We start from the raw sequence: 16,408 nt of genomic DNA on the forward strand, positions 1-16,408 counted from the left end.
TCTCCTTCGAGAAAATGGAGCTAGGAAATATGAATTCTCTCTTGACTTTAAATCCGTATTTGTGAATCCTGGGAAAGAACAAACAATGCTGAATGTAGGCTTCCCAGTACCATACTACCTTCAAGTAGAATGTCACTCTCCCTGTAGACTACCCTGGAAAACAAACCTACTGACTAAACAATGTCAATTCTTCCTCACACAAAAGTTTTGATATGACTTATAAGAGTCTTGGGAAAACTAGTGCCAAGTATCATCATTAGGCCACCTGTGTTCAAAATTTCATTATGCATTTGAAATGAGCAGAATTGATATTAACCCAAGTGCTCTAACACACATTAGCAACATGGCAAATTAAAAGGTCAATGTTTTCACTTCCATTTTTATATTCTATTATATATTTTATATTATATATATTCTATTATATATTTTATTATAATACATATTATATTATATATTCTTCCCATTTTCTCGTTGTTTCCAGCTTATCTTCTATCCATCTATTTATTTATCCATTCAAATTGTTTTTTATTACTATTTTTATTTAGCTCTACACTTTTTCTCTGCTCCCCTCCCCTTCAACCCTCTCCCAAGGTCCCCATGCTCCTAATTTACTCAGGAGATCTTGTCTTTTTCTACTTCCCATGTAGATTACATCTATGTATGTCTCTCTTAGGGTCCTCCTTGTTCAAATTGTTAATACATGTGTATTCCATCTGTCCCTTTCAAACATTTTGAAACATCACGTTATCATACTTGAGGCTCAGTAAGACAACAGAATCAAGTGTGCATCTGAATGGCATATAGTTGTTAGGGTCTATTTACTACTACAAATCCATCTAATTCAACAGATGCTGAGTACTATTAGACTCTTTTAACTATATTAAGAGTTGGGTTTCTGTAAATAAAAAGACATAGACAATTATATTATAAAATAACTATCATAAAAACAATTACTTAAAGTAATTAAAATAACATATTTTGATGCCCAGACACTGAAGACCACTTTTGGACTCAATAACTATTTTTTCCAAAGCAGTCTTTTATAGATTCAAAAAATGAAAATCTGTGGCAGGCGCAGTAGATAGAGAGGGATTGGGGTCTAGAATCTGCTTAGACGATGAAAGCTGTTTCACAGAGCAAATGCTTTGAGCTGTCTTGAAGGAAAACAATGCTTGCCTGGTCTATTGACGAGTAAGACATTTGGGTCCCAATGCAGGTAGGAGAAACACTAATTGGCAAGAACAAGGCAGGCTCAATTGCCTGCTATGTAAACAGATTATTAAACTATAAATGTCAAATACAAAGTCAGAAAAAGAAAGGACCACAGATAAATACGTTTGGGTATTAAAACATTGTGGACTGCATAATCTAAAAACTATATAAAATATGAACTAGGTCCAGAAGATATATCTAGCAAGGAGTCGATACCAATAGAAAGGTGGGCACAGCATCACTGCAAGTAGCCCTGCTCCCTGTTCCATTTGGCAATACTTACGGGAGAATGGGCTTTAAGTTAGTAGAAGAAAGAAATGCTTAGCAACTAAATGTGAGCTCCTTGTTACTGAAAACCCCAAACTGAACCTTCCCTAAGTACCAGGGCTACTGCTAAATGATTCGTGTACCAACTGTGAATTGCAGGCAGTCCCAGAAAGCATGTTCTAAGTCCATCACCTCCGTGTCAGTGACAGAACATGGTTCCCATGGCTGCACAGGCAACACACTTGACCTAGCGTGTCTGCTCCAGTGGGAAGCCAGTGTCACTCGTGTGCACTGTCATCAGCACGGTTTCTTTATCATGGCCTGGTTGTCTCCAACTGTCCCATTCCTCATCTGACTGCAGACTCTGCTTTTCAAGATGAAATTGGTGTCAGGCCCCTTTGGTACTTGTCTTCTTATACTACTGCTGTCTCTGGAAGATACTCTACTGTTCTTTCGGGTGTGAATTTCAAGGTCTTAAACTCTTAAGAGCCAAGTGCCATGTCTTGCTATGAACATTGTTGCTATATATATAATATATATATTTATATATAAATATAGGTTTATATATTTCTCTTGATGGTAAAGTTACAAAATAAGTTATAAATACACAATTTTATATTACATTCATTGAAAATGTATCTTGGGGTATGTATAAAATGATGGCATTTATGAATAACATTGTAGTAATTAAATATTTTTGCATGATTGGATTATATTTTGGTGGAGAAAACTAAGTATAAATGTAAAACATAAATGGATGTATAAGTAATGGAAGGTTTGTAGCTTAAGATGGCTCCACTTTTTTTTATCTTTACCATACTACCAAAAAGGAGTTCACATTCAGTAGAAACTGTACTTCAAGTTTTGAATTTGAGGTAGCATGCTGGACTTGCTAGATAAAGTTCACTATTCTCTGAAGTTGCTGGGCAGTGAAAAAACTAAAAATTTCCAGTCACATTATCACGGAAGCAAATAACCAACACTCTACCTCATACTATGTTGCTAATTTATGGCATGTGGTATGTTGGGTGTGTATTTAATGCGTTTTCAGCTTGAGTTCATCCAGATGTAGTCCCACCCGAAGTAGAAGAGGATTTGCATTTTTCAGAGTGACATGGGCCACAGACTAAGCAAAGGGAGGAGAATAGTGACAGAGATATCCAGGGCCCTCAGAGGATGTAGCGTTTGGGATGATGCAAAAGTAGCGGGAAGAAGGCATGTGGCCAGAGGAAGGGCCACACATGAGATGCTAATGTGGTACAGGTGGGTTCCCAGAGTGAAAAAGAGAGCAGGAAAAGCTGAAGCTGGGTGAAGGGGTCGTTGGCTATGCAGGGACAAAAGATTGGTGGAAGCTAGGGCCCTACTGACCTTGCGGCCGTGGGAGGCCATGCACAAACTGTATCCAGAGAACCAATTTACTGGGAAAATCCTGAGATTTAGGAGGTCACTGAATAAGAACAAATGTCACGTTAAAAGCTCATTAGGATACATAACATGTAGCTCGAAGCTTTAAAATGGAAAGTAAGATTAACATTTTCTGTAAAGAGATGTTTCTGTTGAAAATCAACCATTAGTGGATACGTTAAATAACAACGCTCATCAAAAAGGAGTCGTTAGCAGTTTTAATTACCTAAATTTCTCAAATGAAGGGAAGGCTTGCTTTATTGGAGTGCAGCAGTTGCATCTCTGCTCTGATCGGTACTTTGTGGTGTGCTCTCACCAGATGTTCCTCTTATTATCAGAATGAATATAGATGCAGGTGACATTGCAGGTCACAATTGTCATTGGTTCTAAATATATTCATTCTCCAAATGCTCATCAGCAAGACTAGCATCTGTCAGAAATAAAACCACCTCTGGTTTTGCTTCTGTGCTCATTATCCTCACTTAAGTTTCATCACTGCCGCATTATTGTACAGTAGAGGCTGCCTTCTTTTTTCCTCAAAATGATGCCACTGTGGAATCTCATTTCTATGTAGACATTGCCTTTTCTACCAGTTGAATATGCTCCAGAGGACAGGGTTTAAAGAATGTTCTGTAGGGACTTACTTTGCTTTCAGCCCGTGTCCTGTCAAGTTGGCAAGACCCCTCGGTATATGACAATATAGGAGAGAGTACCTAAGAGACATTGATGTTTCCTGCATCTGCAAACTACCATTTGGTACCCACTGCCCCTTCAAATGCTACCTCTGCTTTCGCCTTGTCTGGTATCTGCTCACTCTTTTGCATCTGGTGTGGGTAAAAGTGAGATTAATTCAGATGACATGGAAATTCTTTAGTATTTCTGCTTTATGAAAATGGACGTAGATCCAATAGTTATTCTTCTGGTCATGTATCCATTTCGTTGTAATCTAGAAACTTACACAATAACTTTTAAGAAGCTTACATGTCATTCTCTTATATGTTCATTCTTTCTTTCCAGAAAATGCTTCCAGACTGCACACTTTTATTTAGAAGACAATACATCCCCTCGAGTAATATCTACACCACCAACACCCATCTTTCCAATTTCAGGTAATGACTTAGAGCGTGATGAAGAGTAACTGAATTATACTGAAAGAAAGAATGATGTGGGAAGGTTTGCCTTTGTTAGAATAGTTTGCAAATGTTTAAATGTTACTAAAATATATGTTATATCATGTGCCAAGTTCCCACTCTTTAATTTCAAATAGATTATATATCAAAATAATTTATAATTATTCTGGTATAATATGTAGAAAACATTATTAGTCATTAATATTAGTTGAAAATAATGATCCTAGTTGGATTTCCATTGTTGGGATTAAAAACCATGACAACAAACAAGTTGAGGTGGTTTTTTAGCTTGCAATTTATACTTCATTGCAGAGGGAAGTCAGTACATTACCCAACTCAGTAACCTGGAGGCAGGAATTCAAACAAAGAACATGGAAGAATGCCACTTACTGACTTGCTCTCCATGGCTTGCTTATTTTGCTTTTTCTTATAACCCAGGACCATCTCCCTAGGGGTTGTACTGCCCATAATGGGGTGGGTTCTCTCAGATAAGTAGATAGTTTAGAAAATGCCCCATAGACATGCCCAAAGGAGAATTTGATGGAGGCAGTTTCTCAGTTGACATTCTCTCCTCCCAGATGACTCATCTGTGTCAAGTAGACAAAAAAACTATCCAGCACAATGATGCTTTCCCTCATTTCCATTACTGTAGAGGAGACCTAAGCAGAAATTGTCAGATTAACTCAAATTAATGAATGTGGAAAGGAGAAAAAGAACATAAATAAGGCCAAAATTTAGTTCCTATAGTAGTTAGGGTGTCTATTGCTGTGACAAAATACCATGACCATAAGCAACTTGGGAAGGAGAGGGTTTATTTCATTTTACAATGCTCAGTCAGGTCTTACGTTATCATTGAGGGAAGTCAGGGCGATACCTCAAGGCAGGGATGTTAAGGCAAGTCCTGAACCAGAGGTCACAGAACAGCATCACTTAAAGGCTTGCTCCTCATGTCTCACTCAGTCTGCTTTCTTATACAACTCAGACCCACTAACACAAGCTTGGCCCTACCCACAGTGGGCTGGACCTGCCCACTTCAGTCATTAATCAAGATAATGACCCACAGACTTGACCAATCTTGGAGAGGAATTTTTCTCAACCTAGAGGCCCATTCCCAACTTACTCTAGTTTGAATCAAAGTACCATAAAACTAACCAAGTCAAATGCCCAATTTTCAATTTGACATACAAACGTGCAACTATCAAACCATAACATTTCTTTTCTTGTTGTCTCTAAGATGTCATGTTCATATTAATATATATATAATAAATATTAATGATAATATTAAGCATTTCAACTTTTGAAAGTTCTACGATCTTTAAAAACTCAAAAAACACTTTAAAAGTTCATTCTCTCTTTCGTAGGAAAGTTTTTCATCCTGCCAGCCAATTCTCAAATAACTACACAGAGCTTGGGCTTATCCTTAGCTAACTCTTACAGGTTAAATTAACCCATTTCTACTGATCTATGTTCTTCCCTGAGGCTCATTTACCTTATTGTATACTTCCCATCCTGCTCACTCTGTGTCTCACAGTGTCTGGCTCCTAAGATTCTGTCCTACTTCCTAACATCCTCCTAGTCTGGATCTCCTGCCCAGCTATAGGCCAGCCAGCTCTTTATTAACCAATGAGAGTAATACATATTTACAAGCATACAGATTATTCCACACCACTCTTTGAAATTGAAAATTCCAAAGCATCTGTAAAATATCCAAAAAGCTCTAAAATCCCAAAGTCTTTTCACTGTGGACTCCGGGAAAGTGAAAAGTGTAAGAGTTACGTTCTTATTTAAGAAAGGAAAATAGTCAGGACACAGAATCAAATCAAGGTAAAACCAGTCCAACAGTACAAAGCTCAGTATCAGATTTCTGGGACTCATGTTCTGGGCTCCAAAGGATCACTTCTCTGGATCTGCCATTCACAGCACATGCAACTTGTCTTGAAAGCTCAGGCTGGCTCTGCTCCGTACCAAGCGCTGTCCTTGGAGGTCATCTCATAGTAACGGCGTCTTCAAAGTGCTGGGGTCTCTACTACAGCTATTCTACACCTTGGCCGGTAGCCTCCCCTGGGCTCTCTTCAGGAACTCTGGCCCTCCCATGTGGTTCCAAGCCTAGTTTCTCTTCATGACTGTTTCAGTCCTGAAAATTTCAGTGTAACTGAGGCTACACCTTCACCTGACCCTTCACAGTGCCAAGCCTCAAATTCTCTTCATGGTTCCTTCATTTCTTCAAAACCAGTAGCCCCTATAAACTCTTACATATGACCAAGTTGGAATGCCAGTAGAGATACAGTCTAGGCCATTCTGAACTACAACATCTGCCTGCTGACCCAAGAAAACTTGCCAGAAGATTTTTGCCTTAGTGATACCAATCTCTCCCTAATCATAGCCAGTGTTTCAGATTGAGATGACCAGAACCACAGATTCTTTTTTTTAAAAAATAATATATTTTCATTTGAACAAGTATATCCAAAGTGTTAGCATGTCAACTTATAATTAATACAAAAGTATTAAAGATATTTTTACATTAAGTCTTCAAAATTTAGCATGGCTTTTACACATGTATAATTCAACTTAGTTCATATTGCAATGACTAAGGCAATGCTATCCTGTTCTTACTTCATTTTGTGTTGCTTAAACAGTTCTGTCTCTCCTACCGTTCTCCCCACGATGGTCATGTCAGCCTCGGCAACACATTTGAGATTTCCACGGACTCAATTATGTTTCAGCTGTATTAACCAAAATAATTAAAGTAAACTAAAACAACTAGAAAAGATATAAGTAAAACATGATTGGCATGCTATGTCTAAAATGATTACTATAAGCTGTCAGGAAACAACATCTCAAGGTTACTCTGGCCTCATCGAACCTTGATGTAAATCATGATCTTTGTGACTTTTGCTTTTAAAATTTTCCATATATTTGATCTTGATCACCAAGAAACTTTTCAGAGGGATGAGCCCACTCTTGGTCTGGCTATCTAAACAAACAAACAAACAAACAAACAAACAAAATGAAAACCTTCTCATTGGCTTCATCAGCATGTTGATAGCCATCTAACATGGATCATTTCCATATTCCCAATGTTCAAGAGAGCTCTATGCCACCAAGCATGAGAATAATGAGGCTTTTAGAAGCAAATTTCTATTGTCTTAGGGTTACTTAGGTGCATCAAGGTCAAGCAGGTGAGCAGTGTTAAAGAAAAGAAAATTCAGGTGCCAAGACCTGAGTCCTAGTGAGGTTTTAGGCAGCCTGCTGGTTCTGAGACCTTCTTCCTATGTCACTCTCTCAGCAGCTGATCATCTCTAGACCTCAGCCACCACAACTCATCCTGATGTAGTGCACTTTCTGCACCAAGAAGCCTATAGTGTCTGCTTTTATAATCCAGAGAAATAAATACCACGTATGTGTTTACTTTTGAAAAGCTGGATAACACATTTTTAAAAATTAAACCTCATAGGATACAGGGGCCTAGAAACTCCCCCTATCCAGATTCTCTTTTTAAATATATATGGGCTATGGGAAGCTCGTTAACATAACTGCTTCAATGTAGGAAAAAGCTGAGGTCCTATGACTTCAGGAAGTGTTGTTTTGGAGACAATTTTGACTTCCTTGCTGATACTCTGGACTCTTGCAGGCTTCTGTTGCCTTCTGGGAAACCTGAATTAACTTTTGCATTGTTTTGTCAAATTCATTCCAAACCTTCAGGATCTACCAAGGATGCATATAAGCAGAATACTAAACTAGTAATTCTCTCTAGTACTGTTTTCATCATTATGTTTCTTTAGTTCATAAGACTTTAATTTTAAAAAGAAGAACCTGACAGGCTTTACTGTCAGGGTTTTGAATTTTTTTTAGATGGCTGCACATTTTTTATTTAGACGTATTATACTTAGAATTAAACATTCTTTAAGGGACTCTCAAATTTCCCTCTGAACCTTCGTAGGCAAGGCCTCTATTGTAGACAACGCGCTAAGCATGACCATCCAAGTTCCCATGATACTTCATTAAGATCTGAACACTCAATAGCTTTTCTAAGTCCAAAGCCTCCAAAAAACATTGTCACATCTATCACAGCGATCTCATGAAACTGGTACCAATTTCTTTTTCAGTTGGGGTTTCTCTTGTAGTAATGAAACACCATGGCAAAAAGGAAAGGGTTTATTTCATCTTACACTTCCAAGCCAGATAGCAGTGGTACATGCCTTTAATCCTAGCACTCAGGAGCCAGAGCCAGGTGGATCTCTGAGTAATCTAGAATATGCATTATTATAATTTGTTCTTTCTATATATAGGAATTGCCTTCTGTTCTTCTAGCTGATCTTAAACCAAATTTACCTCAGTGCAGCACTAATTCTTTAACACTTTCAGCATTTTGATCCTGAAAGCTCTCAGTTGCCTATGGAATTACGATTTCCTTCACTTCCAAACATCTCTTCTGCATACTCCATTATCGTGGGCATTCAGGTTATCTCTGGTGTTAACCAGAGGTCCAAACAGTAGGTTATCATCAATAAGACACAGTAAGTCAAAATCTAGCACTTGTCAAAGAATCCCCAAGCCGTGCCCTGTGAATGTCAGAAGAGCTATAGCCAGAGGCAACTCCTCTCATTTAGGTCCAAAACATTCACTCTTGATCACCGGGGCATTTACTCTTCACGTGAAATCAGAAAAAGAAAATATCCTAGTCTCGTTTGCAGACCAAAATACTTGGATGTGCCTGGAATGCTGGACTGGCTGGGCATGGAAGACCTGGGCATTTGGGTCTGAAGAACATTTATAGGAACTAATGATTTAGGTGTGACAAATCATTTGTTTTCTTACCTAATTATACATGCTTCTTGCAAGATCTTTCTCTAGGTGTGAAGGAGAAATGACACCTAGGTGCTTCTCAAGCTTCACTGGCTAATTCAATGTTAGTATTCAGGTCCACTCATCTAAGGGGAAGAACAGATGGATTCTCATTTTTTTTAATCAAGAAATACCTAGTAACTGAAGCTTAAAATTTTTAGAAGGCCTAAATATTGAACATCTGTTAATGTAAATAACTATTTCTAGTGAAATGTGTTTGATGTTCCCTTATTAGAGAAAAAAAATGTATACTGTGAACTACTATGTTTAATCTCAGAAAATCTTTCCCAGAAAAGAAAAAGAAAATACTGGGCTAGTTAAAATAATTTGGCTCCTTCACAAATAGGTTCACAAATCCATGACTTTGTTTACCTGGCATATTTTCAAGTTAAAATTCCTGAAACTTTACAGATTAAATTTCCAAATATTTTTTTTAAATTATCAGTCACATTATCATTAACGAATACTCCCCATTTAGAAGCTTTTTGTTACATCTAGAGGGAAGGAAGAAATATTTTCAAGTATAAACATGTAATTGTTGATTATAAAGTGTTGAACTATGTAATGTTATACAACTGTAATTGTACCATAATAGATTTAAAATATAGCTGAGGGTTGAGCTACAATACTTCAACCCCAGGGACACAGACAGAACAATGACAAATTCAGATACAATATAACCAACTTAAGGCCAACTTTTTATTTTTAATACATTTTTATATTTTTATTGAGACCATAAATATAAATAAATAAGCAAAATAATATATTACTTCTACAAATCTTTTTGCCAGAATTTACATGCCATCTTTACTCATATTAAATGAAATTTTCCAAAACGAGATGAATGCGTTGATAAGAAGTATGGTTTTAGTGTTATTTGTGAATTAACATCGAAAAGAAATTAGTTTCTATTTAGAGTATATAAGGAAAAGAAACGTGTAATCAAATTCAATTTTATAACAAATGTATCTAAAGTTGGTCATTGCACCTTGCATTTTAGTTAGGATTCTCGTGGTTGAATTGTGAAGTTGTTTTAGATGACTCCTTATAAACAGAAGAAACAGTAAGTTCTGCTATTATTTTTTCTAATATGTTTGTTTGTTTTTTATTCACTTAGATGATATTGGAGCGATTCCAATAAAACACTTTCCAAAACATGTTGCAGACTTACATGCAAGTAATGGGTTCACTGAGGAATTTGAGGTATGAGTTAAATATGTCTCTTTTAATAATATCAAATATAGTACATTTCAAAGTTTCACCAGGAAGCTACTTCATGATGTAAAGACATTGACATCAGTTTTAGTTCTAGGAAGAATATGAAAGATTGTATATGTGTTTAGGAAGTGTGCTTTAGTTACTAAAACTTAGAAAATCGGCTTTCTGCTTTAAAATCAAGTGTGGGCTAGGAGAAGAAGCAAACCTAAGTGTGACCCCTTTCGCACTAAGTACAGACAGTTAACATTCTTTTCTTAATACCTAAATTAGTAACAGCGATTCATTTTCATTTTCAAAATTATATAAAGAATACTAAACCACTAAACTTGAGGATTCTTAGCAAAACTGAATACAAATCCTTAACTGTACGTGTGACATCTATGCTACACCAACACAAACTCAGAAGCATTTAAAAACTTGAATTATACAAAATAAAATCACAACCACTTTCCAAGAAAATATGTAATTCTAAAATCATTTGCACTTTTAATCCTTGAGAAAATTTCTAATGACCCTGTTAAATACTCTTAGAGGAGGTGGAGAAACTTACTGCAAGTGTATTGTGCCCACCAACCTATCTCTTAAGCATACTTCTCAAAATAAGGAGGCAGGAGTCCCAGGTTCGCCATTTCTGAGGGTCACAGGTCACTAACCAGGGGCTTCATGGTCAATGTTCGTTCAGCTCCAAGAGTCGTATTTTATTATATGGAATCCTATAATTGATGCGATCAAACTTCGTAGAAATTAATTAGCAACTGATAAACAGCAAAGCTGCGATTCAAACCCAGGTTTGTGATTTGAAATCTCATATCCTTTCCATTAACCTTCACATCAAGTAAGCAGTAGTCAGTCTCCCCTCCCCGCCGTCACCCCGTCACCCCAGCTAGGAAGCAACATACTCTATATTGTTTTTGTATCTCTTCCTCACTCCCCACCTCCTCAGCACCCCCTAGAACTCTCTCTCTTTAATGGTATGGCGCTCTGGCCCTGATCATAGTTTTTGTTACCCTTTCATCTACTCTGTGCATACCCAACAACTTCTTACACCCAACAAGACTTCCCAAGAGTGCTGTCAATCAAGACAGCTACAGAAGGGAAAGGCAACATATTAGAAAGTTTTCAAAGGAATAGAAGTAAAATGTCGTATAGTATAGCGTCTCATGTTCACAGCACCAAATTGCTTTCTTACTATAAGCTAGAGGTTACTGGAGTACAGGATTGCTTTCATGGTAACTGTCATGTTAAAGTCACCTGCTCCCTTAACTGGCGGAAACCATCAGGCTACCATGAAATAGAGCTATAATTCATCAGGGAAAGATGACTCTGACTTTCCAGATATACAAAAGCAAATCCTAAGCAAAAAATAAATGATTTATAGTTAAAGTTGGTGACAGCGTTTGTCTCAAGGCTAGTCAACACTAGTCAAGCCACCCTGAAATTATTTAAACAGCCTGTAATAATTAAATTAATATAATAACCATATTTCTACTCAAATATTTCTCTTAATCCCATTACTTTTCACTCAGTCTGATTTAAGAAAATGTGTAACTAACTTAATAACTGAATAACTAATTATTAGCTGAATAACTAAAAATGCTAAAACTTTTAAGTGGTTCTTATATTAGATTGTTTTTAGTCATTCAGAGAGTCTTGCCAAAGAGGGTGTAAGTGCTTTTATAGAGGGGTTGGAGCATTTGCTGGGGCTAGATTCATATTTGGTCTATACTTTCTCATAAATTAGAAGACTTTCATTTTATTTATCCCAGCTCTATATATTTATAAATTCTAAACCGATATGTTTAGATAGGAAACAATTCTGGAAAAATCTTTAATCCATTTTAATAGAAAGTTACTGGAACTTTCTCTGTATCCATATAAATTGTTTTTAATTGACCTACTAATTAAATCTATAAAAAGTAATGATTTTTAAATTTTATGTCAATATGACAATGTCTATGATTAAAACTCTTCTAGGAGTATTTAACACTTTGACAACCCTAAATCTGCTCTAAACCACCTAACAAGAAGCTATTTATTCCATAAAATAACTCAAAAAATATATCACTAATTCAGAGTTTCAAATAGTGCTATTGAGGTCAATTCGAATTATATTTGTACATTAGTAAATCCAATCACTATGACAGAATGGGTCATGGAATATGTGGTTCTTATTTGCATTTTAAATATTCATCATATTACACCCGCATCCCCATGTAAACATGCTGTGTTTTTTCATTTACATAATCAAGGTTCCAAAATATTAGGTGTTTTGATTTGCATGCAACTGTTTGAAACATTCTGTTGTGTTAGTATGTTGACAAATGTATTTATTGCATAACCATAGTTTTCCATTGTAAACCTAATATGAACACTTTCTTTTCTCATTTGTCGTGTGCTGTGGAATTTGGTTTCTTTACTTTTTTGGCATTCATTTCCTCATTAGACACTGAAAGAGTTTTACCAGGTAAGGCATTATTTCACTGCATTTTCTTTTAGCCAAGAAGTAGTTGTAACATATAAATATGTATATGTATCTATATATATGTATACATTTTTTTTGTTAGACTATTTTATTTGTTTTGTCTCCCATATATATTTAAAGGCACTTGTTTTAAAAGAGTCTATGTTACAATGCTATGCGTGTCATTTTTTTTTCCAGGAAGTGCAGAGCTGTACTGTTGACTTAGGTATTACAGCAGACAGCTCCAATCACCCAGACAACAAGCACAAGAACAGATACGTCAATATTGTAGCCTGTAAGTACGCTCTTTCCTCCGCTGACTCAAGCATCATCCGTGCTTTCCTGTTGGCTGACGATGGATGTCCTCATATCATCTGTCAGTAGACCCTTATTGGGGTTGTTTCAACGCCTGTGTGATCAGGGAGGGAAGTTTCTGTAGCATGCTAATATCGGCGTTAAACTAAGGACACACGTACTGCTGTCAGTGGCATGGGTTTACTTTCTACAGAGGGACTTCTCTTTTTATCTAGTCCTTTCCTCACCCCCATAGACTGAATCTCTCTCACTAAGGTTGCAGCCAGTGTTTATAGTCCACAGTCATCCTCCTTCTTAGCATCCACTCGCTCCTAGTGGATCCTGCTAACCTGCTGAGCTTCTCTTGACTTCCTTTATCCGCTCCTACCTTCACTTGTTTTCATCCTTTCTTGGAATTCTTCCTGGGTTCTGTGGTGGATCTGCTAGAGATACTCCTTTCATTCCTCCCTCCCATCTTTTCTTAGCTGCCTTTTTCCTCATCCTGAAGCCGCTTTGGCGCTTCCATCCTCGATGTGGTTTTATTTCTGTCTTCCTTCTAGCCCCATCTTTCTTCATTCTTGTTATGGATCTTGTTCTTCCCACCTTCCCTCCCATCCGGATCCTCTCTCATGACCAGATAAAATAGAGTAAGATAAAGCAAAATCCATCACCTCGAAGTTGGACAAGGAAAACCAACAGAAGGAAAAGAGCCCAAGAGAAGGCACAAGAGTAAAAACGCACTCACTCGTACTTGGGAATCCCATAAAAACACTAAACTGAATGCTATACTATACACTCAGAGGACCTGATGCCAATCTGTGAAAGCTCTGTGCTTACTCCTTCAGTTGTGAGTTCAGACGAGCTTTGTTTAGTTCATCCAGAGGGACTTGTTCCCCTGGTGTCCTCCATCCTCTCTGGCTCTTAGACTCTTTCTGCCTCTTCTTCCATGGAATTCCTGGAGCTCTGAAGTGGGGGGGGGGGGGTTGATGGAGACATCCCATTTAGAGCTGAATGTTCCAAGGTCTCTCTCATTTTCCTGTGTGTGTAATGTCTAACCCCTAGGCGGGGTGGGGGTCTTTGTATTTGTTCCCATCTGCCGCAGGAAGAAGTTTCTCTGACGATCGCTGAGTAGAACGTTAGTTTGTTAGTATAGCAGAATGTCATTAAAATTCATTTTCTCACTACTGTTTTTTTCCAAGACCAGTAATATTTGTTTTTGCTATAGGTCTCTGGGCTATCTAGTCTCTGGTTTTGGTAACCGAAGCAGTGTCTGGTATAGGTGCCATCTCATGGATTAGCCCTAGGTCAACCCAGACTTTGACTCATTACTTCCGCCAGCTTTGTGCCACCATTACCATAGCATATTTTGAAAGAGAGGACAGCATTGTAGATCAAAGGTTTTGTGACTGGGTTGGTGTGTGTGTGTGTATTTCTCTTTTGGTAGCCTGCAGGGTACTTCCTCCACATCTTGAAATCTGGTTTCCTGTTCATTCTTCCCTCTAAGGAGAAAAATGTAAAAACTCCAATCTTTTCTCCTATGATGGTTGGATGGTTTCCTAACCATATGCATTGCTACAAGGTCACTTAAATTCTGGCTCCAGTCCAGCCTATAAGACTTCATATTCCTCCACTTAATTATCATGTTCTCTTCAGCTGTTTGCATAGATACTTCCTTCCTTTCAAACAAGTATTTACTTTTTAGAAGGATCTACTATGGGTTTGTTTCTTCCCCTGAGACAGTTATCCTGGTTACATTAAGAAGGAACAGAAGTTGACATGTGTTAAACACCTGCTATTTCCTTAGCACTGAAAATAGTACTATCTTATTTCCCACCTAAATAACCCTGCAAAAACAGGTACTAACAGCTCTATTTTAGAAATGAAAAAAAAACCCAATTTTAAAAAATGTGTTAGGCTCAGAATATAGAAACAGGTCAGCCTGGCGTCCAGACCCATTTTTCAGGAGCCACAACTCTCTGTACACGTGTGTGTACACATGTAGTCTGCTATTGTCAGGGAAGCCTCAGTGTCAGGCGTCTTAATAGAACTGCTACAGTTTGATCGGTGTTTACTTCCTTGTCCTTGTTTCAAGCAAGCTCTTCCCAGAAACTCCCAAGGGTCCCTCAGCTTCCCTCCCTGCTGTCTCTTCCTCTTCCAACTTTCTGTTCAGTATCCGCTGCCAGTCTTCACTCCTTGAGACACTCCCATCCCTCTTCTCTCACGTGGCACACCACTATCCCCCATAGTGACATTTTATTTGTATTTTAATAAATAAAGCTTGCCTGAAGATCAGAGAGTAAAACAGCCACCCCGGTCAGCCTTACAGACCAGGCGGTGGTGACATACACCTTTAATCCCAACACTACAGAGGAATATAAGATGAGAGGAGACAGTTCTCAGGCTTAGTCTCATTCTTAGGATTTCTAGAAATAGGACTGCCATTTTCAGACTGAGGTAGAGGAAAGAACCCATGGCTGGCTGCTTTGTTTTTCTGGTCTTCAGGTTAAACTCCAATATCTGTCTCTGGGTTTTTATTAATTATACTATAATTCCTAACCCCTGGACCATTTTTAAAATCCACCTAAGATGTCAATGCCAGATTCCAGTTTCTCTGAAAACTTTGGTTATTGCCTTATGCCAATAGTTCTCAACCTTCCTAACGTTGTGGTCCTTCAATAAGGTTTCTCTTGTGGTGGTGACCCTCCCATGACAAAATTATTTCATTGCTACTTCATAACTGTAATTTTGCTGCTGTTATGAATCATAATATAAATATATGGTATGTGATCCAATGGGGACCGTGACCCACAGGTTGAGAACCACTTCTTTACACCAATATAGTGTCTACTTTACATTTTTCTTGGTAGTAGTACCTACCTCTTTGCACCTGCATGTCACTTTCTGGGTATTCTAGCCTCACTGCATGAGAAACTCTTAAATCTGAGATCCTTGTCCATTTGTCTTGGTCACGTTTGTCAAATCAGTATGACCCAGAATTATGATAGTATATTATTTTCTCTTGAATTTAATTTTACAATAAAATTATGTGCAAATATAGAAGGTCTTTATTATGAAGAGAAGTCTATGCTTTAGTGAAATATATTCTTTGTTGTTATTGTTGTTCCAGATGATCATAGCAGGGTTAAGCTTGCACAACTTGCTGAAAAAGATGGAAAGCTGACTGACTACATCAATGCCAATTATGTTGATGTAAGCATATTTGACTTAAAATTTTATGGAAATTTTGCAAAGTCCTGAATTTTCTTGTGCCACAGATATATATATCTGATATATATATATATATATATATATATCTGATATATTATATCAGATATATATATCTGATATAATGAAATTACAAAAAAATGAATAAATTTTAAGAACCTATGGCTATAGGTCTTTGGGTTAACTAATACTGTCCTTCTGTTATATTCTAAGAGAGGGAATGTTGGCAGAGACTGCTCATTTGTTCCCGCTGCTCAGACCTGAAACAGCCGCACAGAAACTGTATTATTTGCAATACTGTTTGGCCAATAACTTAAGCATCTTTCTAGCTAGCTCTTATATCATAAATTAA

At 37.4% G+C, this 16,408-nt stretch overlaps 1 protein-coding gene across 4 annotated transcripts in view; it reads left to right on the forward strand.

The window, feature by feature from the left end:
• Positions 1–16,408, forward strand: part of Ptprz1 (protein tyrosine phosphatase receptor type Z1) — a 171,788-nt gene that overhangs the window by 132,659 nt on the left and 22,721 nt on the right. For 2 of the 4 annotated variants that reach the window (XM_075953833.1, XM_075953831.1), the window contains exons 14-18: positions 3,901–3,992; positions 9,976–10,061; positions 12,520–12,540; positions 12,736–12,832; positions 15,959–16,041. In XM_075953833.1, the coding sequence (XP_075809948.1) occupies positions 3,901–3,992; positions 9,976–10,061; positions 12,520–12,540; positions 12,736–12,832; positions 15,959–16,041 (379 nt within the window). The remainder of the gene's footprint in view (positions 1–3,900; positions 3,993–9,975; positions 10,062–12,519; positions 12,541–12,735; positions 12,833–15,958; positions 16,042–16,408) is intronic. The other 2 variants (XM_075953832.1, XM_075953834.1) reach the window with 1 other exon arrangement.

Source organism: Microtus pennsylvanicus, chromosome 19, assembly GCF_037038515.1.
Source record: "Microtus pennsylvanicus isolate mMicPen1 chromosome 19, mMicPen1.hap1, whole genome shotgun sequence".
NCBI lineage: Eukaryota > Metazoa > Chordata > Mammalia > Rodentia > Cricetidae > Microtus > Microtus pennsylvanicus.